The sequence below is a fragment of the Caretta caretta genome, chromosome 21 (genome assembly GCF_965140235.1).
Source record: "Caretta caretta isolate rCarCar2 chromosome 21, rCarCar1.hap1, whole genome shotgun sequence".
Classification (NCBI taxonomy): Eukaryota; Metazoa; Chordata; order Testudines; family Cheloniidae; genus Caretta; species Caretta caretta.
The window spans coordinates 16268522-16295636 of record NC_134226.1 but is presented as its reverse complement, the minus strand read 5'-3'; the positions used below and the strand labels follow the sequence as shown (position 1 = coordinate 16295636).

Sequence of the window (27115 nt, the reverse complement as noted above, 5' to 3'; positions counted from 1 at the left end):
AGGGGCCATGTCTGAAGATTCAGATGCTTTGCAAGATATTTACAGCAACTCACCAACAGCCAGAGAAACCTAAATGATCTGCCCAAAGTATTTGTTTAGACTAGGAATTTTCATTTTGATTCACTTGTGTCTTATGTCACACTCCCATCACCTCCTCCCCTTTCCTCTGAGCAGCAGGCAGATGAGGGAGAGGAAGCCCTGCGTAAAAAGTTCATTGCATACAGATCCAGCCCCTCCTCAAATTCCCCACACCTGTGCATAGCTACCATGCTGACAGGTGCCTTAGAAAGGCATGGAGATGCTGAAGTATCGAGCTGGATTAGATGTCACGCAATGCAGCTCATTTGTGGGTGTGAATAAATCCCTGTGTCTCGCTGGCTTTTAGATTAAAACTCTTGTCATTTGGGATTTTTTTTGCTTTTCCACTCACACTGTGAGCTAGATGCTGAGCTGCAGTGTAGTGGTGGGAGTGCACAATGGTTGCATTAAGCCACATCTTTCCTTCCCCAATCCTAGGGCCACCTGGCGCTGTTCTGGCTGCCAAGGATCCCTGGGGCACCACTTTCTCCCAGCCATGCCTTCTGAGCTGGTAGCTAGCAGCAGAATGGCTAAGGAGCCACCTGAAGATTCCCTCTATGTACCTGTTGCAGTTACACAGGGAGAATCCTTCCTTCTGTGGCCAGTGAAGCTGGATTTGAGGCAGCTTTGAATGACTCAGCTGCATTAAGACTCAGCAGGGCCATGGCAGCCATATCACTTTTGTAGTGATAAAGCAAAAATGGCCACTTGTGTCCTGGCAGGAAGTCCTAGGGAGAAACTGGGGAGTCATTGCCACTTCTGAGCCAAAGGAAACCCTTTCCAGGACTCATCTTTTGTGGGCAGCCAGACCTTATTCCAACCAGCTGCATTTGTAAGTTCCCTGTTGCTGCAGTGTCGATGTGGCAGGGATGGTAAATTGGCCGAGAGGGAAGAGCTCATTCCTGAGAGGATCTGTGCTTGTCACAAACAGATAGGAACTTCCATAATTATCTCACAAAGAAAGGGGAAAATAACCACCCCAACGCTGAGCTGGAATCTAACAATGGCGTCTTGGCTGAGATAACCCTTCCTGAGGCCACTCCACCTCCCCGCCCCTCCATGGCTCAGCAACATAGTTCTCCTTAAATAGGAAGCAAGAGCTTAGGAACATCATCAGTCAGCACTGATAACTCTGAGCTCCCAGCCAGGCCCAGGGTACATTGCAACCTCTCTGCACAGCGATGATCTAAGAGAGAGTTATGTTGAGTGGGAAGTGCAGGGGAGGAGAATAAACCCAGGAAACGCCGATTTTGCGCCTCAGTAGTTCTTAGCATTAAAGGACTGGTCTCTCACACCTAGCTGCCATTTTCCCTTCTGCCGCATTGGACACATGCCGTAGGACTGACTTTTCCTCAGCAAAATCAGCCACTTTCCCCTGGCCAATCAGGAAGGCAGGGCGGCTAGCACTGCAATTCCTGCCTTGAATCTCAGAGCTGCTTGTTAGCTCCTCTGACATGTTGTTTATCCTGGGTCCCAATCCCTTCTCTGGGGCTGAGTAAGATTCACCAGCGACTCAAGTGTCCTGTGATCTTAAACCACAGCCATGCAAAGAAAATGACATGAAGCCTCATTAATAACTCGCTTGCTAGCTTTCCAAATCCTGTCAGCCTCCAGCAGCCCTGTCAAGGAGAGGGGCATCTCTGTGCTCATACATCCCAGTGAGCGGGGAGCACTGGGAACTGGAGTCAAGGCTCCTGGGTTCTATTCCTGGCTCTGCAGCTGACCTGCTGTGTTACACTGGGGAAGTCACTTAGGGTATGTCTACAGCGCAAAGAAAAATTGACAGCAGAGACTCTCAGAGCCTGGGTCCATTGGCTCGAGTTGCAGAGCTAAAAATAGCCAGGTCGACATTTGGGCTTGCACCCCAGCTCTGATACCCTCTTCCCCTCGCCGGGTTTCACAGCCTGAGCTCCAGCCAGAACAGGGCCATTTACACTGCTATTTTTAGCGCTGCAGCCCAAGCCCCAGTCAGTTGACCCTGGTTCTGAGACTCACTGCTGTGGGTTTTACTTTGCAGTGTAGACGTACCCCTAGGTCATGATCCTCCAAGGTTTTTAGGCTCATAATTCCCATTGAAATCCATGGACCTTCTATGCCCCAATTTCCCCCTCTGTAAACTGGAGACAACAATGTCCATCTTTGTAAGGTGCTTTCAGTTCTTCCGATGAGAAGTCAGATACAAATCAGTATTTCCATTGGAGCCCTATGCGTCTTAAAAGTTTCTCCTGAATTCTGTCTAATCTCTCTATAGACGATCTAGGTACCATTGGACAGTGTCCAAAGTCCACAAAGAAACAGCACAAGGAAACACCCAGGAAAAGGAGCTGGGGAAGTGGCCTTAAAGCTGAAGTGGTGATGTTCAAACTGCTAACAGACGATTCACCAGCAAGGCTAACACAGCTGCGATGCCACCAAAGCCGGTTAGGAAGGCAGCTTAAAATACGTTCTCAGCAATTATTTTATTGCCCGTTGATTGCACTGGGCAGTACAGCTCTGTCTGGAAAGTTAGTGGGGTTCCAAATGTCCATTTGAACGCTTTTCACTCCGAGTTTCGTGTTCAGATAAATGCCAAAGTGAATCTCTGCTCAAGCCATCCCTTTTTGTTTGGTTCCCGGCTTGCCTAAACACCATGCCCCGAGTCTTGTCTGACTCGCAGGCTTTCAGCTCACTGAAACATTCCTGAAGCCCAGTGGAACCTTCTGCTAACTCTGGCCAGCAGCTCAGGTTTGTCCCAGATCCCCACAATAGATGAAACTTTCCTACCAAACCCCAGGTTTCTATGAATAACTCCAATGTGTCAAACCACCTGTTCAGCAAATCAGCTCTGCTGTACAACAACCCCCTTTTCCAATGTTGTGTAAGAGCTGGTCCCAGCTCCATCTTTTCAGTTTTTATAAGAGGCTAACTTAAAGAACTTTGCTGCCTGAATCCAGAATCAGAAACATTACTGATAGGAAAGACCTACTACATCCTGAAGTCCAGCACAGGATTGGTCTCAAGATAACAGTACATCTTCCAGGGCTTGGTTCATTCCAGCTTTAAGCCTTTTAAGTGATAAGTCTTCCAGCATTTCCTTTGGAACTCAGTTTGATTGCCAGTGCTGACAGCCTTGCTGTCAGCTCAGTCCCTGGGCCACTATTAGTATTTAGACTGTTCCATAATCTTATGCCATATTCTAATAGATCTGACCACTAGGAAGTTTTTCCATGTTAAAAGTTCATTTTTTAAACTCCTTCCATTACTCCTAGTTCCCTCTTGAGCCACCATAATTCCTGACCCTTCCTGGTGCCCATGTCCCTTGCATACTTCTAGACAGCGCTCATGCCCTCATCATTTAGCCAAAAATCTACCTAAATATTCATCAAGCCGTTCCCCATGATCCTCTTTTGCAAAGTGCTCGGTCACGGACAGATAGGCAAATATATGAATGTTTGTGAATAAATGTAAGTGACCTCTCTCCAGCTTCATTCACTTCCCACAAGGGGCCAACAAACCACATTAGCTGAGACCGCAATCTTTAGGTGGCTATTGACAAATATTCAAGGAAAGCAATTTTGGAATATTTGTGCCAGAAACTTGATTTTAAGAGTTATCTACATCCAGGCAGTGCCTAGAAACACCTTGTACTCTGCATGTCCAGCAAAGGTAGCTCAAATTGCCAGTATCAAACAGTGAATGAGCAACACACTGGTAAGTATGTCTGCACAGAATTTTTAATTAATTGATTTTGAGCTACAAAAAAAAAAATCCAGGAAGTCTGTGGACAATTCACAAAGAGCTGAATAAATTATTTGCTGCAAATAATCCCTGTTTTAATTGTGGATTGAATGGTCCAAAAAAACCTTTCTAAAATATGCACTCCAGGAATTATTTGGGGGAAAGTTCCTTGGCCTATGTTATACAGGAGGTCAGGCTAGATGATCACAGTCATCCCTTCTGGCTTTGGAATCTATGAATCCTTCTAAATTGGTCTTTTAACATGCCTCAGACATGCCGGTTAACACTGATCTAGTGCAGGGTAGGTTAGAACTAGATTATCTAAGTACCAAATCACGGTTTTACTTTAAGTCCTAGAGATGAATGGCTAGGTGTATTTCCAAATGTTTAGTTCTGCCGTGTTTATTCAAAGAACAATGCAAAAAAAAAAAAAAATCCAAGAACCACTGTGTAGTTTCATTTGCCACTTGCAGTGATGCAGCATTCTGAACTCGATAGCACAAACATCCTGCGCCCGCCCTGTGCTTTGCCTGCCAGCGAGGGACTTGGTAACATAACAGTCTCTTAGGTTTCTAGAACACTCCTCATCTCCCAGAGCAATGTACAGAGATGATAGGCATAAGTTCCTTATTACTCACCACAGCGTAAATTGGGAGTAACCCTGCTGGGCCCGATTCCCCCTCTTTGCCCATCCCAACGTAAACCAGGAGTAACTCCATTAAAGTCAATGGAGTTGTGCCAGTGGACAAACTGGTGCGAAGAGACTCATGCTATACCCAGAGGAATCCCTTCACCAGAGAAATGCAGTCATCTCTGGGGTGGATGATGACAACTGGGAGGGGCCAATTTCGGCCAAGTAGGTTGAGGCAGACCCCTGTTCTGTCTCTGGAGCGTCAATACCTAGGTCTAGCAAACAGACCGGTGGTCACTCAGGTCCCCTCTGAAAAGGGAATCAACTCCCTAAGCCTGGCAAGCTGTGCCCTGTGGCTGTTTCCTTACCTCTCGGCCAGGGAAGGGGTGAGGTCCCTCGCAGCCCAGTGGCAGCTGGCACAGCGTCTGTGAAATGCACTTGGGAAGAGTGAGGCTTTAACAGGGCTCCGAAGCCCACCCCCAGGCCAGACGTCTGATTGGAGGAACGCAAGTGTGGCAGGGTTTGGAATGCGAACACTTGCTTGCTATTTCAGCAGTGTGGGTCACAGCCCCTGGTGCAGCTCTTCCCCCCACCCTCCCCCCATGAGCCCATATAAGCCCAAGCTGTTGTATGGCCTCAGAGAATTGCTATTTTAAACCCGCAGGGCTGAGATAGACAAGTCCCCAAGGGGCTGACACAAGCCAGCCAGCTGTCACTTTCAAGTGGCCAGAACTCTGATAAGCAAAATGCTCTTGCCTGGAGAGGACCTGGGTTTCAGACATCGGATGCTCACCTCCGAACCCCAGTTCCGAGCCCCACGCTGCTTCCTAGCCCCACGACACCCCATACCCTCTGTGCTAGGCCCAGAAAGCCCCAGGGCCAGTCAAAGGCTTGAGTCACATAAGCACCAGCAAGCCTGGATGTTCGGCCGAATCCCATAGGGCTGCCTGGAGATCAGAGCTGGCTTTCTCAGGAGACAAGTCCTCACCTACAGCTGGACCCGAAGCCCCACCACAACTAGCTCTCTGGGAGCCCCAGAATTCCTGACCCACTGTGGCAACCAGAACGCTGCTGCTGCCAAACCTGAAGCTCTCAAGCTGGAAAATACCCACAGGACTTCATTACTCCCGCACAGCCCCCAAAGCGGGGAGTGGCCACACCCAGGCCTATATCTGCCCTATGGCTGAGGTGCCACGTCAAGTCCCACCTGACCCCCACCCCACCCCTCTCTCCAGAGGCCAGCAGCTCGTCTGCCTCATTGTCCAGAGCGATTCACAGCAAGGGCCCCCCAAAGAACAGTCCGAGACCATGAGCATCTTAAAGAAAGCACCATTTATTAAGAAATGGAGCTCTATCAAAAGCAGCAGGTTCCTTCCTAAGCCAGTGGGGGGAGAGTGGATCCAGGGGGAGCCTGGGGAAGGCCCGATCAGCACAGAGGCTCAAGCTAAAGAATCCCAGCCTAGAGCTGGCAAAAGCCACTCAGGTGCCTTCTGCACTAAGGTGCTTGCTCCTCATGCCGAGGCGTTTGGACACTGCCACTGTAGGGGCTCTCCGCTGTGCTCCCTCCCCAGTGTCCTAGAGCTGCCCCCGCCCCTCCCCAGCCAGAGAGGGCCGTGCTCCTGGGAAAGGCTACAGCTAGGGCTGGGTTCCAGGCTGCAGCTGGGGAGCGCAGGGGCACGCAAGCCGGGGCTTTGGTTCAGGCCCATCACATTCTGAGCAGCTTTACGGTTCCATACAAAGAAGGCAAGGATAAGAACAGGCAGGCTTCTGCGAGGGTGGGTGAGCAGGGTCTGGGACTTCTCTGCAGCCATCCCAGGTGCAGACTGGCCTCTAGGCGGAGAACCCCTGCACTAAGGACCAGAATTGCCAAGTGGGCCTCCCTTGCTAAATGGGAGAGGGTCCTGGCAGGGGGAGGAGAGGCTAGGCTGGACACGTGATCTGCTGGGAGGAAGGGAGAGAAGGGGTCATTGGCCTGTGACACCAAACCGGGGATGATGCAGACACTGCTCCCCCAGGACAGCCCTAGGGAGTCTCCAGGGGGAGGGACAGTGTAGTGCACGTGTGAATGGATGGGGTATGAAGCAGTGACAGGTGCTTGGCACTGCTGAGCATCTGGCCAATCAAAGCAGCCCCATGGATCTGGTCCAACGAATGCCACACCCTGCAGCAGACATCCTCCGCTGGCTGCAGGTCAGCAGCCGTTTCCGGCGTGCACCACACCCAGCCAACACACCTGAGCCCTGGCTTACAGGCAGGTCTTCTAGTGGGGCAGGGGAGGTCAGGCCTCATGGCCCCTCTGCTGAGGGATGGCTGTGTTGTGGTTTGGGTGCTGGGGCCATCTGCTGAGCTAGGAACTGGGCCGAGACAGATCTTCCCTCAACGAGCCAACACTGCTACCTACAGCTACCACTGCATGCAGCCTGGGCTGGCTTTTAACCAGGGACCTCCAGGGGCAAAGCTATAGTGGCCCCAGCCCCCAGCCCGGCCCCTGCCAGCACCACTCTGGAGCTGGTTAAGTCTGTTCCAGGTATAGCATGTGTCATAGCACATTGTAACTGGAGGCACCAAAGCATTGTCCAGGGACAGGGCAGCAAAGATTTCGTACCCTCAACGTGGACAGCACTCATGGCTTTGATATGTCCTAGCTAGACCAGGTAGCAGGAAGGGACAGCAGAATACAGGTCATCTTCAAAGCTTCTTCCTTCCCATCCACCAGTCGGAAGCAAGAGGCCCCCAAAACCCCCAGTGCCATCAGAGGAAAGCAGGATGTGGGTCTCCAGGCAGGGCTGGTCTTATGGGAGGGAGATGCTCAGAGACAAAGCCATGAAGGGATGCTGGAGGATTGCATAAGGCCAGACTTTGATCATCACAGCGAGACATTATCCCCAGGGAGTCTTGTAGCGTTACAGCTGAAAGAGACAAAGGGCATCATCAGGCTGGGCCAGAGGCTGCAGCACAGAGAGAAAGGTGCTCTGAACTACCGAGATCAGTGTCTGCACTGAGCCTTAGACGCTTAGAACATGCCCAAACCACCGGCACAGTGCTCCAGTGTCATATTCAGCTGCTGCCCAGCTGTTCCCCAACCCACGACACACCCCATTTCTAGCCCACCACATCTTCTCCTTCCTCCTTGTGACCCACCCCTCTATGCAAGTTCCCCTAATACCAGCTCCTCTTTGCAAATTAGCCCCTAAAGACACTGGGCTCCCCCTCCCATCAACCAGAGCATGACGACACCCCCAACACACCCCCATCGAGGCAGGCCAGCCTGTGCACTCAGACCTCTGCACTGTAGCCATTAAGGGACAGGTCCTGGCCCTTGCTGTGGCTACTTTGTGCTGCTCTGGGGAGGAGATTCTAGGGACTCAAGCCCAACTCAGCCACTGGCACGCGGCCCAATCCAGGCAGGTCACATGAGCGAGCTCCATGCTCCCTCTGCTCTTACCCTGGTGTCACTGGAGTCGTCGTCGGGCTGCTTGGCCCAGAGATGGCGCTTTGCTGCACGGTCGGTTCTCCCAGCGTCCTGCAGGGAGAGGAGGAACAGGCTGAGCTAGGGTTTGCTCTGGGCATGGATGACACTGCTCGGAACATTGCATCGATCTAAACCAAAGATGGGGCCTGACCCAGAACCCTGGATCCAAACAGACCTAAGCGGGTCAGATCAGATCCGAGCCTTTGGGTGCTGGGATTTGCAAATCCAGGCCATTACCTTAGCAGCATTGGAACTGCTCCAAACTAGGCTAATGGGGGGGAAATTGGATGGTTGCAGGACAGTCACTTTACACTGGCAGTGAAACCCCTCCCAAAACACCCCCAGCATCTCCCCAGCAGGTGCAGAGCCATCAGCTTGGCAGGGAGGGGTGTTTGGGCCAGGAGCAGGCATGGCTGTGACATTGGCAAACTCAGCTATTCCCTGGCACTGCAATAGGAGCCGCCCAGGTTATAAACGAGGGGATCTGCCCTTGGTGCCGTAACCTGCACCATGGGCTGTGCTCACTGAGCCCCCGGCTCAGCTGACGGAGGCCGAGCGGAACGCAGCTGCATTGCAGCACAGACAGGAGCAGAGATCTTGGACCCAGATTCCCATCTGCAGGGAAACACCCATGTAAACTCAGAGAGGTCTCCTCTGCACCACTCCTATATGTACTAGTAGCCACCCTGATCTGCAGAGACCAGTGGTCATCCATCCAAAAGCCCGGTGCGGTTGCAGTGCCAGAGGGACCTCCTGCCAGGCTCCCCACTGCTATGGCCACGTGTCTCTGGCAGAGTCCCACCGTCAGGGGATGCCCAGAGAACCACCCCAGCACAAGGGTGGTGCATGGAAGAGCTAGTGTCTGGAGAAGTCCCTGTAGGGTTTGTGGGGATAATGCATGGAGCAGCGAATCCCCACAGTCCCCCTCCCCACCCATGGCCTGTCTTGTCATGGGCAGACCCACCAACCCTGCAGACCTGCCAGCCCTGCAGAGGGATTTTCGCAAGGTCCCTGAGGAAGTGCAGCCGGTCTGGGGTCCACAAGCAGCCCCCGAGCGAGGGCTTCACTGGGTGAGAGTCTTTGTGATTAGCACATTCAGCATGGGGCCAGTTCACTGCGGACTGCCAGCACCCCCTTGTGGAGGAGGGGAGGGGCAGGGGAAGTAATTCTTTGCTGGAGTGGAGAAGTCAAGACTCTTTGCTTGGGATTTTAGTGTAACCATGAGTTCCTGGAGGAGCCTCAAAATCCCACCAGGTGGGAAACCGTAAGGCAGGTGAGGTGACTCGAAGTGGAGGTGCTAAAGGGTGGAGGGGACTTAAATCCTGCTGGAACATGGCCAGCGCTAGTCTACAAACAGGTTCCGATCAGCATGATCTGGCCCACTTTGCAATCACTGTCACGACCTGGCTGCTCCCCTGATGCAGGGTCCCCCCACCGGGCTGTCAAAGCACCAGCACTTTAGCGCAATGCCCAGCACATCTGATACCTTGACTCTTCCGTCCTTGCTGGGCTCCTGGGTCCTGCTTATCCACAGGTTGATGCGAGACGTCACTGTGCCAGGGAGCTTCAAATTCTCCTGCCACACAACAGGATCAGAGTTAAGACTGCACGTTACCCACCACTGGAATGCAGCCATCTCTGGGGTGCAACACAGCTTAGCATGATCAGCAATGGTGACCAAACCCCTCACTTCCTGTGCTACACAAGAGTAACTCAGAGGGCAGGGCACCACCTGCGTGGAGCATTCCTAGAATGCACCTTTGGAAGACATGTGCGGGAAGAGGCCTCAGCCAGTCTCCCCCGCAGCTGCAGGGTAGCCCTTGGCCATGCAGCCAGCACGGGGAGCTGTAAAGGAAATGCTCACCTGCCACATGGGATCCCAGCCAGCAGCCACCAGAAGGAGGATCCACCAGGGCATGCAGCCACCCAGCCTCTGCCTGGCAGGTGCCACTGAGCTGAGGGACCAGCTTTGTCAGTTCTGAGGGTTCCTCCACCTCGAATCTCCCCCACCATCTGCCCAGTGCCCCCTACCTGAAGATGGGGGTGGGGTTTGCAAAACAGTGGGACTCACAGGGGTCCCTCCCCCAAGCCCATGCTTGGTCCCACCTCAGCCCTCACCTTTCTGACAGGGGCCAGATCAGCTTTGTCGGGGGCACTGGCCTCGAAGATGCTACGCTTGCTGGCCACGCCCTCCGAGGACAGGAGGAAACTTCTAGGCATGGACACAGGCGACTTCACCTCGGATCGCTAGGAGCGGAGAAAGGACCCGTCTGTGATAGAGCCCTAGGTATATGTAGGGTGCCTGGTCTCGTCCTGCCAAGGCTGACCCCCACCCATTCCTCATGGGCCTCTAAGTGCATGAACGAAGGGCAGCCCAGTTTCCTACCCCAGCTCCCTGTCATGCATTCTCCCCTCCCTGCCCACCCCTCTTACCACATCACCTGCCTGGCGGAGGGTTGTCCTCGGTCCCTTGGAAAGGGTGGCCCCACTCCCTCTGTGTGAATGGCGGAGACAGGTCCCTACTCCCCTCTGGCTAGGGCAGGCTCTTCCCCAGCCCCTGCCCTCAGCTCTGTGAGATGCTCTCCCGGACTCCCTGTTGCTTCCCCTTCTCCCCAGGTCACGCGCTGCACAACCATGCAGAGCTCAGAAGCCACCCATTTCCACCTAGAGACCACAGAACTAGGGAGGCATTCACAGGCCTGCAGGCCCAGCCCTCCCCCGTGAAGGGTCCCTCCCCCCATTGCCTTGGGGGCTCCACTTACCTGTACGGCTGAGGTGTATTTCTCCAGTTTCTCCTCAATCCTGATGCTACTGGCTGGGAGTCTCACACTGGCACTGGGGAGGGGGAAGGAATGGAAAAGAGCGGAGTGAAATCCCCCAATATCCTTCATGCCATGGCAAGGTCTGCCTAGTGACAGGCAGGAGTATGGGGAGTCTATTTGGCACTAAGGGAGCTGGGTTCTACTCCATTCAGGTTCTTATACCATGGTACCAAGTGCCTATTCCCAGCTCTTCACTGAGAGACATTGGGCAATTCCATTTCCCTCTCTGCCTCAGTTTCTCCCTTGTAAAATGGGGATAAAATATACTTTAGCTTCACTTAACTACTTAACTGGCTTCAGTGTAGTAATATTTTAAGCTGCCTGACATAGCCCATTACCAAATCTGAGCACATCGTTGATGGATCCATCCTCACAAGCGGTCCTGGGGAGGCATGGACACCTCTATCATCCCCGCACTGTACAGCTCCAGAACTGAGGCCCCAGTGCAACAGTGGGTGCTAGGCACCTAAATACCTTTGAGGATCTCGCCCAAGGTCATGCAGAGAATCTAGGGCAGAGCAGGGAACTGAACCTGAGTCAACGGAGTCCCAGGCAAGCACCCTACACATGGGGCCATCCTACGTCCGAAGAACTAGAAAGCAGACGTAGGCTGTCATAGCACTTTACCTATCAGGGATCATCAGGAGACCCAGATTTGCCAGACTCTAGTCTCTAGCTGTTCGTGACCCAAACCCAGAATCCTACCCCTGCTATGTCCTCAAACCTAGAATCCCAGCTTCTGCCTTCATCTGATCTGGAGCATGGATGACCAGAGTCACACCATCGTAACAACTGCTTCTTCCAGGGTCCCCTGGGGATAACGGAGGCCTCGTACCAGTTACTCTTCACGTTGTGTTGTCTCTCCAATTCCCTCCAGATGGGGAGCAAATCGTGACCCCCCGGTGATCAGTGAGAGAACTTCTCCATTCTATTTCCTCATTGCACAGGTATAATTAGTACAGTCACAAAACAGTGGTGAGTCCACGTTGTCAAACTGCAACGTATGCACTGACAACTTTGGCTCATACCACCTGACAAACGTCTCCATCTCTCTCCCGGTTGTTTGGGGACCACTTCCCTGACTCCCCAGCCTCTTGCTGCCCTGGGATCCTCTCTCTGCTCAGCTAAGCCATGTGTCAGCTCCTGGACACACCAGCCTCTGCGTGCAGGCAGCTGTTTCCACCCCAGGTGTCATTTATGGGGCTGAAATGAGGCAAAATCTGGAATTCTTTGGGTGTTTCCTAGATAGAGAAAGTTTGATCTTGGGTTTATTTCACTGAACAAGGAACAGACTTCACGTTTGCCTGGTTCCCTCCTATTCATCAGGGAGCGGATTTTCAAAGGAAGCTCTCCACCCCCTCCCTACAGGTTTGTTTTTTGCATGGTCCTCGGTGCAGGACTTCCCCTCACGGGTATTCAGTAATCGATAACGTCCAGGGACCCACATTCTGATCTCACATCAGTTTTATTCCAGTAGATACCCATTGAGGATGGAGTTTCTCCTGATTTACCGTAGGGTGAGACAGGAGAACTGAGCCCAGGGAGGAGAGACCTTACTAAAAAGAAGTCACCTGCTTTGGTCAATTTCAACCCAAGAAATTCAAATATGGATCCACTTCAGGAAGGAGCACAGCTGAGGTGTCACCACTATGGCCGTTGCCCTGAAGGATCTCAAAGCACTGCAGACTATGAGCCTGGATTTTGGTGCCATGGAAGTCAATGGGAGTTTTGGCAGCCAATTCCATGAGAGCAGGACCAGGTCACCATAGACAGCCCCTCCAGTGAAGCCAAATGACAACACACCACACAATGATGCACTGAGGGCAGGTCTCCTGCATGGGGAAGGTGACACTCCCGAATTCCACGAGAGGTCTTTGACTGTGGCCAGGCCCTGCCAGACTGACAGGTGCTGGGGTAAACTGCATAGGGTTGAAATGCCAAGGTGCAGTCTGGGCCTGGTTAGTAGGAAGCACTAATAGGAGTCTGATCTGTAGGGCTACAGTATAAGCCAATAGCCAGACAATAAAACAGGAGGACTTAGACATGAACATAGACAAAATGTCTGGATCTTCTCACCAGGGCCATCCAAACACCCCTTCTCATGTACGACAGTGAGGCCTAATGAACAAAGAGGCGGGGGGGGAGGAGATCCGGGTTCTATTTCTGGAGCAGGAGCAATCACTAGATTTGCTGTGCAAGTCTGTGGGAGCGAGGATACGCACCGTCAGAGGTGGTGTACCAGGATTAACTCATTAAAGTTTGGGGCCTGCTTTGAAATCTTTGGGTGGCAGCTGGTGGGGGCGGGTCAGAGTTATTAGCAGTTTTGTGACATTACCAGAAATACAAGTAAACCCACTGACCTTCTGGTAAATGCATTTTCTTCCTTGTCTTTTCTTTGGATCACCTAGAAAGGCAAGCAAAGGAGATGAGATGTGGAGCAATGGGAGGGCATGAGATGGGTTGGGAGAAGGCCCCCTTCCTAGGGCTGGGAAAGTTCACACAGCCCTGCTGATCCCCATGTCTCCCAGAGCTCAGACATTCACCATGGCACAGAGCAGCGTTTGGTGGCTTCTCGGAGCCATGTGAGCAATCTGGACTGGCAATCTTGGAGTCCAGAACCCCTTCTGCTTCAGATCCCAACTGGGACCATGGAGCACTGCGGTGGGGGGGGGGAGGGGGGAGGCGGCGGTGGTGTGTGTCTCAAATAAATGACAGAAAGTTCCCAACAACTTCAGACTTCAGGAAAGGTTTGGTCTGAGTGAAAATGTGGGTCGGTTCCAATCACTTCTGAACCTGGTCCCCTCCCCTCGGGGCTGGCCACGGTATGGGGGAAAACCCTGGACCAAGAACATGTTCAGTTTCCACCCTGAGCGAGAGACTCTCTCATCAGTCTATTCCCTCCTCCCCAGCACATGCATATCTCCATCCCTCTGGCGTCACCATTTCTCTTTCTTTCCTCCCCCTGCCCTCAAATGTCCCCTTTTTCTTCCTTCACTGCACACCCCCCCCCTCCACACCCATCTCCTGGCCAGCCTACCTCATCCTCCTGCCCCTGCAATCCCAGAGAACAAAGACTTTCTGGCCAGACCTCCCGATGGAGAGGTGGCACCTCTCCATCCTGTGCTGAAGGCCATCCCTGCAGAAACTGCTCTACGACCTGCTTGGCAACAGCACCCAGACTCCGTTCCAGCTGCTCTTTCTGGATCCAGGTGGCAATCCAGCTGTATGAAAACCTTTCCCAGGTGGGACTGATCCCAGTACGTCTGCTGGACATTTTGCAGCACAGAACAACAGCCCCCTGCTCAATTCCGCAAAGCCAAACCGCCCTGCACCTTCACTAGCTACTCAACTTGGAAAGCCCTGGGGTCAATACAGCGTGTTATGCAGAAAACGCCCGTATCTGGGACAGTGTGAGCCAGGAGAGGAAAGAATTACAAATCCCTCATCTCTCCAAGTCTGCAAAGATCACTGTGTCGGAGAGGTGCGTGTGACCCTGCGAGTCTCTCAATGCCAACTGGCAGAGGGCCCACCATGCCATAACTTACGTCAGGCCTGGCTCGCTGATTGCCTCAACATGTTTCTAAAACCTGTGTTAATTGGGGACACGCTTGTTCCGGAAAAAAAAAAAGTGAGGGAGTGATGCATGTATGGGTTGTGTACAAAGTTACAGATGTGTCCTGGAAACAAGTTCTTTAAAGGTGTTTGGGAGGCAGAGCCTAGACCCAGCCTACTCGAGACAAAGGAATGTGTCTTTACCTGTCTGTCCAGCTGGGTCACAGGCAGAGGCCAATGAAAGGACATTTACATATATGGTAAACAAAGCTATCACACAGGGATGATGCTGGTTTAACAGTCACGCCTGAGGACAGAATCTGCACCCAAGGAAGCCTTCCTGGCTCAAGGCAGAGACAATGGATTTTGGGTAACGTAAATCAAAGGTCTTTCTGCTCCCCTGATCACTTAGGGCAGCGGTTCTCAACCAGGGGGCCCACGAGCAGGTTTCAGGGAGGTCCAACAAGCAGGGCCAGGGTTAGTCTTGCTGGGGCCCAGGGCAGAAACCCAGAGCCCCGCTGTGGGGGGATGAAGCCCAGGGCCCTTAGCCCTGCCACCTGGGGCTGAAGCCGAAGCCTGAGCAACTTCGCCTCGCCGGGACCCCTGTAGTGTGGGGGCCCAGGCAATTGCACTGCTTGCCGCCCCGCAACACCAGCCCTGGCTTTTACATGCGGGAAAAAACAAAAAAGCCGTTGTTGTGGCAAGGGTGGGCTGTGGACTTCAATTGCATGTTGGTGGGGGCCTCTGAAAGAAAAAGGAAGAGAAGCCCTGACTTAGGGGGTACATAAGGGTACAGCACCCTCCGGACCTATGAAAGTTGGAGTCCCTAGTTTGGGGAGCTAGGGATGCTGGAAACTGAAGGGGAGCTAGGGATGCTGGAAACTGAAGGCAAGTAAGGACGTTGTTTGGCCAAAGATTGTAACTTGCTAATGTTGAGTTGTAGTCACTCGAAAGCATGCTTTGTGGTGTTTGTAACCATAGCGGTTAGGTTTCAGAGGAGCAGCCGTGTTAGTCTGTATTCGCAAAAAGAAAAGGAGGACTTGTGGCACCTTAGAGACTAACCAATTTATTTGAGCATAAGCTTTCGTGAGCTACAGCTCACTTCATGAATTGCTGATTCATAGCGGTTAGCTGATTCATAGCGGTCTCTTATTTTTGCTAAATATCACTTAAATCTCTTGGTTAATAAGAGTTTTCTTAGTTTTAGTATGAGCCATCTCAGTGCGGTTATACTAAGGTGCAGAGAAGCTAACCTAACAGGCTGGTATGTGCTCGGTGTCTTTGGAAGCAGCGAACATAATTCCTGCGAGTATCCAGGGAGAGGCACCGGACATGGCAGGGCAGCCTCTCCGGGGAACTTGGGCCCTGGGATTCACTATTACCCACAAGGCAATGTTTAGACTGGCCAAGTCTTGAAGAGTTTGCTGGCCAGGCCGAGAGGCGGGTGTGGCAGGGAGTGGACCCACAGCTTAGGAGCAGCAAAGCTCACGCTTGTCCAGACAGAGGGGCAGCACAGCGGCGGGTGGTTCTGGGGGTCCTGAGCAGAATTCTGCAATGCGAAGACTGAAGACACAGGACAGACAATGCTAGCAGCTTGCATGCTGTGTTCATAGACCCCTGGGGCCACCCTTATTGGAGCTGCAGCAGGAAAGAACATGGCCCGCACTGCAAGACCCTTTTGGGGAACCTGAGGCAGAGCCATGACCAGAGATTTGTCTGGGCACTGCCCTTTGCAGATACCAGCAGCGCCTCTATGGCCCATGGGACCAAGAGCTTCAATTCCAGCTTCTCCAAACTTCCATGCTCCCCTGGATCCTTTTAATGGGGCTTCCCAAGTCTCCCACCCATGGGTGCAGAACACACACAACCCGGCCATCTTCTCCAGTAAATGTCACAAGGAGGAGGAGATCTGGGAATAACCTGACCCCAGCTGGAGCAGATTCTAAGTAACAATGGGAAGGAAAAGACCTGGACTGGATTTCTGCACCCATAGGGAAAATAATCTGAGCAGGACCGCAGCACCCACATGGAAGAGCCTCTGCCTCCTATGCTCTATCCACCTGGACTCTAGATGCGGCCTCAAAAGGAGAAAACCTGGGATTGGATCTCTGTGCCCACTGGAACGGACTCTGCAAGCCCCCCAGCCTGCAGAATTGAGCAAACTACTCCTGCTGAGGACAGCTGGAGGGAGCCTCCCCCATACAGCTAGAATAAACTCGGAGTCCACTGCCTGGAAGGCCACATTTCCCTGCCCGTGTCAGCACTCACCCGGAAAGAGACCGTCCTCGGGCTGATGCGTTTGAAAGAGCTGCTGTAGGTGACCTGAGTGGGGGAAGCAGCCGAGGAGCCTCCGGGTCTGTCGTGGGTGGAGGGCGACCCTGCTGCTTTCTGAGCCTGGGGGGGATTCCTTGCTGTATCCTGAGGAAGGAACACACACAAGTCAAGAGCCAGCAGGAAGGTTTCAAGCCATGGCTGTGAGAGCAACACTCTGGGGCTCAGCAGATCCACCAAGCGCCCGAACAGCCCAGACCACAGGAACCCCGACTGGATGGGCCAAACCCCAACCTCCTCCCTAGGCCAAATCACCAGCAAGGCCAATGGGGGGTTTGCCTAGGAGAGGGTTCAAAGTCTGGCTCAGTGAGGGGAAGTGGGTCCTGGGGCTACCTCATCTAGAGGCAGAGTTTAGGGTTGGGGAAGCAACATCCCCTCCCGCATCCCTTTCCCCCTTTGCAGCACAGCGCTTTCCAGGCTCAAATGCAGCATCACCAAGCCCAGGATCCAAGTCATGATTTTTAAATTAATGTGTCCCAGGCTCTTTGCCATCTAGCATTGGAGCCTTTGGGTCGCCCCCACTTCACATTTTCAAGCTTTTCTCCAGAAGGTTAGATGCCGGCTCCTTTTTAAACAGAAGCCAGGATACTCACAAAGTTACATGGGCCAGCTCCTCAGAGGCACCTCACTCCCGTTGAGGATCTGGGGCCTGACTCCAGGAGCTGGGGCTTTTAGGGAAAACCCCCAAGTATCGTGAGACGGCTGGTAAAGTGCCTTGTCTCTCACCTGCTGGCTGGAGGGGCGAGTAACCGGGGAGTCTGGTTTCTGTTCTATGTGGCTTCCTCCCCTTGAGAAGACTTTCACCTCCAGGTGACTACGGTCTTTCTGCTCCTGAGCCGATCCCTGGGGCTGGCCTCCTGTCACCTCTGGCTCCTGCGGGGGCTCGTCAGCTATCAGGTCCTTCTCATCCTGAGCCGACCCCTGATGCCATTCTCCTACCAGGACCTTCTGCTCCGGAGCCGACTCTGGACATTGTTCTGCCTTCGGGCCCGTTGGCTCCTGGGCCACCCCCTGGTGCTGTTCCCCTGCCAGGGCTTTCCCACCCAGAGCTGACTCCTGACACGGGGCTGCCTCCAGGTGGCCTGCTCCCACGTCTGGCTCCCTGCAGTTCTCTGGCTGCTCCTTCTCCTTTCTGAGGTTTCCTGAGCTCTTCACCTGCCACCTCTGCCTCCTGATCTCTTGTGGTCTCAGCACTGCAGTGAGCTTCCGCTCGGTCATCTCCTCTTCGGCCGTGGCTGCCGCTGGTGGCTCGGCTTCCTTGAGCCGCAGTAGCCTGCAGCGACAGAGAGAAGGCACTGACAGCCTTGTACACCCAGGGGCGCTGGCAGGCTGCTTGTTAGACAGCAAGTGAATCCAGCCCAGATGAGAGATGCCCGATTAACACCTACAGAGCCCCCCGCCCCCCTTTTATCCCAGGGCACCCTGCATGTACTGTTACCCCCCCTTTGAATCCATATTCTGCAGGCGTAGGTTAGGTACCAGTGTGGTCCTATGCAGCTGATGGTGGCTGAGCATTGTGGGGGCTCCGCATCCCAGATCAGCCTCCATCCCTTGGCCCTGGTAGCACCGAGCTAGCACCATGGGGAGGTAGAGCCACTTGCTCTAGTCTCCTGGGTACAGCATCCAGAGCAGCCTTGTCTTGCTCTGAAGAGGGCAGGATCCTACCCTTCGTCTCGGGAGGGGCAACTACCCCGAGGGGCGAGGAAGAAGGGGGTTTGGAGAGCAGCTGGAGGAAGGTATTTATACCAGTAGATTCAAATTAAAATATGGGGGGGGGTAAGATTTTCAGAGGAGTCCGGGGGATTTGGATGGGTAATTTCAGTGGAATGTGTGTCTAATGCCCCTGGACTGCTTTGAAGATCTTAGCCTTCAGCTTTCTAACATAAGCAACAGTGATTAATCATTCTGTTGCATCGGTCCTCCATGGCTCTCAACATGATCGGCAAAACAGCATATCGTTATCCCCACGTTACACTTGGGGAAACTGAGGCACAGGGGGCAGAGTCAGGAACAGAACCCAGGAGTCCTAACACCCTAGAGTCTCCTGCTCTAGCCACTAGACCCTTCTGCTTCTCAGAACCATGAATTGAAACTGCCTGACCCTGCGGCCCTGATACAAAACCCGTTTAATGGGAGGACTCCCACTGAGATGTGGGTTTTGGCTCAGGCCCGGCAGAGCAAGACAAGCTGGGTGGATGTGCAGCATTCTGGGCGATGCCGGCACTGCAGTCCCAGGGAACAACCGCTCTCCTCCCTCACCTCTCCACTGCCTGCTTGTTGGTATCCTGCACAGGGCAAAGGGCTTCATCCTCCGCATCAGTGGTGGAGCTCAGGTTGCGGTCTCTCCGCCGGCGTTCTCTCGCTTGTTCCTCCTCATCCTCAAGAGTCCTCTGCCTGGCCAGGCTGCTTGGAAAGGAGACAAGGGTGTGCCAGAGACAAGGTAAGTGAGGTAATCTCTTTTATTAGTCTCTCTCCCCAGCAGAAATGGGTCCCATAAAAGAGATTACCCACCTTGCCGTTAATATCCTGGGGCTAACATGGCTACAACACTGCATACAAGAACGTGCCAGTCAGATACTAGTGGGCTGGGTCACTGTCGGAGCACAGCAACCAGGGTACCTCTCTCGGAGCTGGCAGAGAGCAAGCGATCAGCCCAGGGGTCAAGGAGGAGCTGTACAGCAGCGTGAAATTGGCCAGCGGCACAGCATCCCATTCAGATACATGGCCGGGTCCCGCCCCAGTGGGTATCGGCTGCGGCAGGATGGAAAACAGGAGCCGAAATACAAAGTGGATTACACAGATCTAATCACGGGTGATGTGTAATCCTGACACCTACATGGGAACAGGCTACTGTAAACATTAGGAAATTCCTGAATTAAGCGCTTGACTTTGAACGGTAGTGTTCCTTTAATGTAGAGAAGTTACATTTTTTAAATCCTTAAGTTTGATATAAGCAAACCAGAAGTTCCATCACATGATATCGTACGGTCTCCCAATTTGGGTCATCAGCAAGGTTAGAACTCTGGAATCTGGGCTTCCAGTCCAAGGCCTGTAGGGGAACCTGCTCTAGTGCGCACACACTCTTTCCCTGTCATCACACCTGCTTCTAGCAAGAATCCCTCCCTCCCTCCCCACCAACCCCACTTCCCCATCTGTTTTGGGAGTCTCTGCTCCTCACTCCTCCACATTACAGGAAGGAAACTTCTGGCTTCTCCTAGGAACCAGCAGGGAGGGACATTGTGAGCACAGGAGACAGATTCCCTGCTCTCAGATCCTGCACCTGGTACTTTTTGCCGTCCCTGACAGCCAATTGCAGGACAAGTCCCGCTCAATCCCTGGGCTGATGCATGCTCCGTGGCAGATGGCATATACTCAGTCCAAACAGTATTTTTGGAGAACAACACTGTTCACTAGAGGTTTGTTAAACTTGGATGTTTCTAGAAGCTTATAACTTGGCCAAGTCTGGGTGGATTTTCACAGGAAGAGCAACACCTACCACCCTGGCATAGAGGCCAACTCCCTGCCAAATTTCCAAGGCCCTGCTCCAACCATGTTGGTGTTAGAGCTCCTTAAAGAAAGAGTTGTAAGATTGATTTATTTATTTTAATAATGGGCAAAAATGTTTTCCTCTTCTCCCCCCCAGAAATGACTGAACCCTTTTCCCTTAAACTTACAAAGACAAAAAATTCAGACAGAGGTAGACTCCAGCCATTCAGACTAAAATTTTTCATATCAGAAGTATGGTAAAAAGTTACAAGTAACTAAAAAACAAGCTCTTCTAATGGAAGGTGTCAGGCAACCATCATTACCAGTTCTGCCTGGAATTAGAGGTCATTAACATTCCATCATCACATACACACCCCAAAGAACTGAAAAGTGGCTTTCCAACCAAAGTGATTTTTTTTTTTGCTGAAAAAAAATATCCTTTTGGTAAAAGATTTTCAGTTTTTAAGGACAAACTGTAGTTCAGTAAAAATGTTTAAAAAAAAATTAAAGCTTTTGACACTAAGAAAAATATTTGTTATAGTTTTTATTCCCCCACCCCCACTGACATTTTGAAATTTTCCACCAAAAATAATTGGCATTTTTTTCAGCTCACACACACACATGGTCCCACGCTGTGCTGCAAATAATGCCAAGATCATTAAAACAAAGAATTTTAAAAATCAAATTGGTTTTCCACCACAGATGCTGTTTGTTGACCTTTTGCACGACTCAGCGCAGGGCTCATCTACACAGAAAAGTTATACGGGTATAACCAGAGGTTTGAATTTAAACCAAGAGAATGTCTCAAGTGGACACTCTTAGGATATGTCTTCACTGCCTGCCGATTCGGCGGGCAGCGATCGTTCTATCGGGGATCGATATATCGCATTGACGCCTGTACTCCACCTCAGCAGGAGGAGTAAGCGGAGTTGACTAGGGAGCCGCCATGGTCAACTCAGCGCTGTGAGGACGGCCAGGTGAGTCAAACTAAGATACTTAGTTCAACCCCCGCCCCCGTGTAGCCCAGGCCTAATTCTGGTATAAGAGTACAGATGTGGTCCCCTCATTTCAGAAAAGATATACTGGCATTAGAAAAGGTTCAGAAAAGGGCAACAAAAATTATTAGGGGTTTGGAACTGAGGAGAGATTAAAGAGGCTGGGACTTTTCAGCTTGGAAAAGAGGAGACTAAGGTGGGATATGATAGAGGTCTATAAAATCATGAGTCGTGTGGAGAAAGTGAATAAGGAAAAGTTATTTACTTGTTCCCAGAATATAAGAACTAGGGGCCATCAAATGAAATTAATAGGTAGCAGGTTTAAAATAAATAAAAGGAAGTTCTTCTTCACTCAGCGCACAGTCAACCTGTGGAACTCCTTGCCTGAGGAGGTTGTGAAGGCCAAAACTATAACAGGGTTTAAAAGAGAACTGGATAAATTAATGGAGGTTAAGTCCATTAATGGCTATTAGCCAGGGTGGGTAAGGAATGGTGTCCCTAGCCTCTGTTTGTCAGAGGGTGGAGATGGATGGCAGGAGAGAGATCACTAGATCATTACCCATTAGGTTCACTCCCTCTGGGGCACCTGGCATTGGCCACTCTCGGTAGACAGGATACGTGGCTGGATGGACCTTTGGTCTGACCCAGTGTGGCCGTTCTTATGTAGTGTAGACAAAGCCTCAGTTTGGTTTACGTTGCTTTGGAAGGGGTTTAAGTTGACAAAGCCACTCCTATTCCAGAGTAGGAGCGGCCACATAGGGAACTATAGCAATATAATGCAATCCGTTTAAGTAATACCAGCATAATTATACCAGTTTATAACAGGTGGAACTTCCCCACCCAGATAAGCCCTCAAACAATGAAATCACAAATCAGTTTCATTTTTGCTTATAATCAATTTCCTTCTTTACAGGAGATCTCCGACATTTTAATAGTGTAGGCCACAGCTTCATTCATCAGTTGATACGCTCACCACCTCCCCTGCCATTCATGCTTGTGTAATGGCCCAGTGGAAACTAGACATTTAAGTGGCAATGTGGTATGGATGTATTTTTGTCGGTCTTTAAATGCAATGCAGTTGCAAGAAACAAACAGGAGAGGCCAGCATCAGGTGGCCAGCTAGGTCTCTACAGACCACCAGCAAGTGTTTCTCTGACCAACAGCAATCCACAGACCATAGCTGGAGTGCCCTGGCCTGCCCTCTACAATGCTTATGCATTTCACAGCACTGCAGTGCTGTGAGCTGCAACCTCTTCCTGGGAATATGCTTGTGTTAAAAAAAAAAAAAAGTGAGCAAGTGTTTCCACTAGAGTATATTAAAAAAAGATAGATAGTAAGATTATGGGAACAGCATGTGGTTGATGACTTAGTATAAGCTTGGTTTTTGCCGACTCTGAACTTGAGGCCACATTTTACATTTAAAACATTCAAGAGGAAGTGGGCCCAATCCTGATCCCGTTGGAGTCAGTGGGATCAGAATCAGGCCTAGACTAGCATTCGTGCCATTGGAAACCCTGTGAGTTGTAGCTGTCACACTGTGTGGGTTAAAAATTGCCATGCCAGTGATCTACCTTTACACAAGTGCACATTTCCTCTCTGCCCAACTCCCCATTCCCGGGCTGCAAGGTGTGGGGCAGGAAAGGAGAAAGCTCGAGTGACAGGGTGAGGAGAAAAGCAGAAGCAGAGAGCCAGTGGGGTGGGAGGGGAGAAGAGCATTTAAGTAGCTACAAGTCTCAGCCCCAGACCTTTCAAACCTGACTTTCTAGGTAGAAAGTTACCTGCCCTCCCTTGGAAAAAGAGGAGGAGAAATGGCACCAGAATTTGAGGGAAGGAACTGAATGAGCTGGTTACTGTAGCATGCATGAGTCATGCACCCTTCCCTTTGTGTTGTTTTTTTCAAATGCAAAAAGATAGCCCCACCCTCTTTTACAATAACCCGATTCTGAAAGATACAATGTTCACTAGACATTGTGACCAAACTTCCCTACAAGTGATTCAGAGCCAGATCTAATCTCCCGGCATTCAGTCCTGTAGCCCTTGCACTTTGGAAGCAAGTTGACCCTCCTGCCTTCTTAACTAAAAGAAGAAAACGAAAGCCTGCTACCGTGTAATCCTGCTGACAGTGCTTTGCACGTCTTCAAATTACTGCACACACAGCTAGGGTTTCCAGACTGCATTTTGGGCCTGATCCCAATCCCATGGAGATCACCAGGCTTTAGATCAGGCCTTTTGTGCTCACAATCAGTTGCTTAGGTGTGCAAGCTTGTGCTCTACTGCACAGTCATCGTACTGATCGCCAGTTGCACATTTAGGTCCCGCAAGCATTTATAAACCTGATAGTATTGACTTGACATTGTTGCCAAGTAGATAGAGTGCTGGCATGGGACTCAGGAGATCTAGATTCTATTCCCAGAGCTGCCACTAGCTTTTGGCTGATCTTGGGCAAGGTCACTTTCCTTTGCCTCAGTTTCTCCAGCTGTAAAATGGGGATAATACCAGTGACCTCCTTTGTAAAGCACTTGGAGATCTATTATTGAGCTAGGTATTATTATTACTACTAGTTGCAGCTGTGATCACGTTAAGCATGTGCATAAGCTTTTGCAGGATTGGAGCCTTAACTAGAAGGCTCTTAGAGAGAAATCCACCCCTCTGGAGAGGGCCAGAACCAGGTCTATGGTGCACTTACAGACCTACCTAAGCTCATATTAGAGCTGGTTGAAAATGTTTGCATGAAAAGTTTATCCAAGATTATTTTCCTCCCAAGAGGCTTTTCCCCACCCTACAAATTTACTTAATCATATTTTAGAAATTGTTTTCAAAAGTCTCTCGTACCAAAGCCTTCGTTCTGGGTTTTTGGTAAGATTCAAACGTGATTAAGTATAAACATTAATAAAATCTTCAATAAGTTATTTTGGTAGAACTATCATGGACAATTTCACACATAAGAGAGACACCCTATGGGTCAGTTTCAAACCCTGCCAAATGGAAACAATTTTGAAATGTTGATTTTTGTAAAACTGTTTTCCCTCCGTTATTGACCAATTTCTGATGGATTGTTTAAGTCGGCTGTAGGGCTCTTCCTGGGCCTCTGCACATGGGTGCATTTCACCCTTCTTTGATGAAAATAAGCTGGTTGTATTTTATATGCCTTTTAACCCCACAGAGCCAAAGTGGCTGTTGATTCGTGAGCTGTATTCTGTTCTGGCTCACGCACCATCAAGAGAATTATTAACTATAGCTGATTAAATAATCCACAATGGGACTACACTATTCAATGCATCTTATTTCTCCCCCCCACCCCATTTTAAGACTCTCCCAATTATTCATCATCAGAAAGTATTTGCACATTTCTGCCATGAATAATTCCTCGTCTACAGATACAGGTTGACTGTTCATGAATTGTGTGTCGTTTTTGGTAGTTACGTCTCATTCAATGAGGGAACAGAAACAATCCCTCTGGCTTTGTGGCACTAACCTGTATATTCAATATTAGTCACAGGGAGCAATTTGTTCAGTCTGCCCTGTCCGTTTTAGACAGTGAGCTTTTTCAGGGCAGGAATTTTCTCTTCCTTCGTATGTGCAGCACCTACCATAACAAGGCCCCCGTCCTAACTAGTGTCTTGGGCACTACTACAATGTAAATAATAATATTCATTCATGTACGCTGGTAGAATAACTCAGCAGAAGCCAGCACAGGCTTTCCCTGCAGGGATAATGTTTATAATCAGAAATCAAAAGACTTTACCATAAGAAAGAGAACTACAGAAAGATTCCCCAGCATGGGAGTCACACCAGTTCTATGGCCCTTGGGGGTGGAATCTTCCCCCAAAGCATCCTCCCAAACCACCAGTATATAGCCCTTTCCCCTCCGTGATCAGCGGGGCTAAAGGAGGGGGAAGCAGAGCTAAGGTTAACCCCCTTGTTCAGTGGGGACCAGGTACCCTGACACAGGGAGCCACTTCAGTGTGTGACTTTCAGTTCCCTAATTGGGCGTCTGGTGGAAACTAGCCACCCCAGGGGTGGGGGGGGGAGAAGAAGAATCACAGATTTTACAATCACATGAGCAATTCCAAGTGAATCATTGATTTCAAGACCAGAAGGGCACATTATGCTGATGTAGTTTGACTTCCTGCATCACACAAGCTAGAGAACCTCATCCATCAAGCCCCAAACTTCTGTTTGAAGTGTGTCCCCCCTCCTCCCCCAATAATACATCTACTCCGGCAGCACTATTATCCCCATTGTACAAATGAGAAACTGAGTCACAGAGCGACTAAGAGGCAGATTTGTAAAGGTATTTACCTACTTAACTCCCATTGAAATCAATGACATTTCAGTGGGCGTTGGGTGCCTAAATACCATGACAAGATGGGGGAGGCAGGATCTTTTGTTCGACCAGTTCCATTGGTGAAAGAGACCAGCTTTCCAGCACACACAGACCTTGGTTGTTGTTCTGAGTTGTGTCGCGCCAGCATCTAGAAGTCTCCACACCAGGAGACCAGCCCCAGGGCGCTGCACAGACCCAGGGCCAGCAGTCTGCTCCCTTTGCGAGCGGACACCCTGCAGGAGCACTCAGGACAGTGGCTCCGCTCTCTAACCCGGGATGAGCTTGTAGGGAGCTAGAAACCCAGCTGCCAGTAAACAGAGCCGATTAGAGCCATGGTGGCTGGGGTGCCACCTGTGAATACAGGACTCCTTCACAGCCTGGTTAGAGTCACTTCCCAGGGCAGAACTGCTCCATTCACCTTCGCTGCACAGCTCACTTCTCCGGGGGGGGGGGGGTGGCATTAGGGTCCCTCTCTCCCCCTTCAGCTGCTGCTCGCAGGAACAGTTTGTGCCGCGGTGGTGCTGAGAGACACTGAACCCAGCTGCAAAGCCAGGATCTAATGGAAACCTCTTCAAGCCAGGGGGTGCAAGAGCACCCCTCGTTCCAGCAGCACAGACGGCTGCTTGTGTCCCTCTGAAACTCGAGAGCCCTCTAGGCTCTGCAGGGCTGGCTTCGCCCTACCCAGCTCGAAGTCACGCCGGCTACCCTCCTTCCCTGCCAGCGAGCACGGCCCCTTCTGCATCCCCACCTGCCACCCTGCCTTCCCCCCGAGCCCACCCCCGCCGGAAAGCGGTAACCATCAAACCCCAGCGCCTACCTAGAGAGCGCAGACCAGTTCTTCCTGTTCAAAGACATCCCGGCTTCCCCTGGCTTTCAGAGAAGGGGGGGAACTTCCCCAGACATCAAGCCAGGTTCAAGCCCCACTCTGTACAGGACGCAGATTTGAGGCGCCCGGAGGAAGTGGAAAGGGAGCCCCTGCCCCGGCTCCTGCCCCTGCCCTGCGCACCTTGCCCCAGCCTGCAGCCTGCTCCCGGCCGGGGCGTGTCACATGGTCTCTTATCTACCTGGACAGGCGCGGAGAGCTGTAATTTGCCTATTAGCCGCACCTCCCAAAAGGCAGCCGGCGCGGGCGGGAGCCGGCGTCTGCCCCAGCCTGGCTGGCCGCTTGCTCTGGGTTCAGCCCCCCGCGCTCGCTGCACCAAGTTGCCCTGGTTTTCAGGGGCGACTCCCTGCTCAGAAGCCTGTTCTACCAGCCTCTTGTTCTCTGGCCTCAGCTCCCTCTCTCGGCTGAGTGGGTGGGAATCAGTCACCTGGCTCCCCACCCCTTTACCCAGGACAGGCAGCCTCCAACGCAGGGGCTTTCAGAAGAGGCAGTTAAAGGGGCTCCCATCAGTTTCGAAAGCTGAGCTCAGACCCCTTGCAGGGGCTGCCCATGTGTGTGGTTTAACAATCATACCTGCCTATCGTTTAGGGGGTTTGCTCCCCTGTGATTGTATAAAACCCCTCAGGAACAGCAGAGAAACTAACTCAGCAGCTATGCAGGAGAAGCAGTGAAGCTGAGGATACACAAGGACACAAAGGATTTGACTTTATTAATAGTCCACCCAGTCCAGTATCCTGTCTCTGATAGTGGCCAGTAGGAGCTGCTTCAGGGGGACACTCAAGGAATCCCATTCTTGGACAGTTATGGAATAACCAACCCTC

At 51.5% G+C, this 27115-nt stretch overlaps 2 protein-coding genes across 10 annotated transcripts in view; both read right to left on the bottom strand.

The window, feature by feature from the left end:
* The window catches only part of TNNT2 (troponin T2, cardiac type), a 36414-nt gene extending 31471 nt beyond the window's left edge, over positions 1 to 4943 (bottom strand). For 2 of the 7 annotated variants that reach the window (XM_048826427.2, XM_048826429.2), the window contains exon 1: positions 4795 to 4942. The gene's annotated coding sequence lies outside the window, so the exon portion shown is untranslated. Of the gene's footprint in view, positions 1 to 4794 lie in introns of all 7 variants that reach the window. The other 5 variants (XM_048826430.2, XM_048826431.2, XM_048826433.2 and 2 more) reach the window with 5 other exon arrangements.
* An 800-nt stretch (positions 4944 to 5743) lies between these two features.
* LAD1 (ladinin 1) lies at positions 5744 to 26455 on the bottom strand. 3 transcript variants are annotated; one of them, XM_048826944.2, is made up of 10 exons: positions 26229 to 26454; positions 18863 to 19009; positions 17330 to 17876; positions 16541 to 16690; positions 13081 to 13124; positions 10661 to 10733; positions 10017 to 10145; positions 9385 to 9474; positions 7872 to 7949; positions 5744 to 7335 (listed from the first exon to the last, which is right to left on the bottom strand). In XM_048826944.2, exons 1-10 carry the CDS (start codon positions 26264 to 26266, stop codon positions 7330 to 7332), a joined length of 1302 nt encoding a protein of 433 aa, XP_048682901.1. In that variant the 5' UTR covers positions 26267 to 26454; the 3' UTR covers positions 5744 to 7329. The 3 variants fall into 3 exon arrangements, with proteins under 3 accessions (XP_048682901.1, XP_048682902.1, XP_074978039.1); XM_048826945.2 differs by having other exon boundaries at positions 18863 to 19006; XM_075121938.1 differs by lacking the exon at positions 10017 to 10145 and having other exon boundaries at positions 26229 to 26455.
* Between the last annotated feature and the right edge of the window lie 660 nt (positions 26456 to 27115).

What these genes read in the sequence shown, in the direction of transcription:
- LAD1 (XM_048826944.2), bottom strand. Translation starts at nt 26,266, where the DNA reads ATGTCTTTGAACAGGAAGAACTGGTCTGCGCTCTCTAG. An exon ending in AACTGGTCTGCGCTCTCTAG is followed by an intron (nt 19,010 to 26,228) that starts GTAGGCGCTGGG and finishes CTCCTTTCCAAG; the next exon opens with CAGCCTGGCCAGGCAGAGGA. An exon ending in ATCTGGCCCCTGTCAGAAAG is followed by an intron (nt 9,475 to 10,016) that starts GTGAGGGCTGAG and finishes GTTGTGTGGCAG; the next exon opens with GAGAATTTGAAGCTCCCTGG.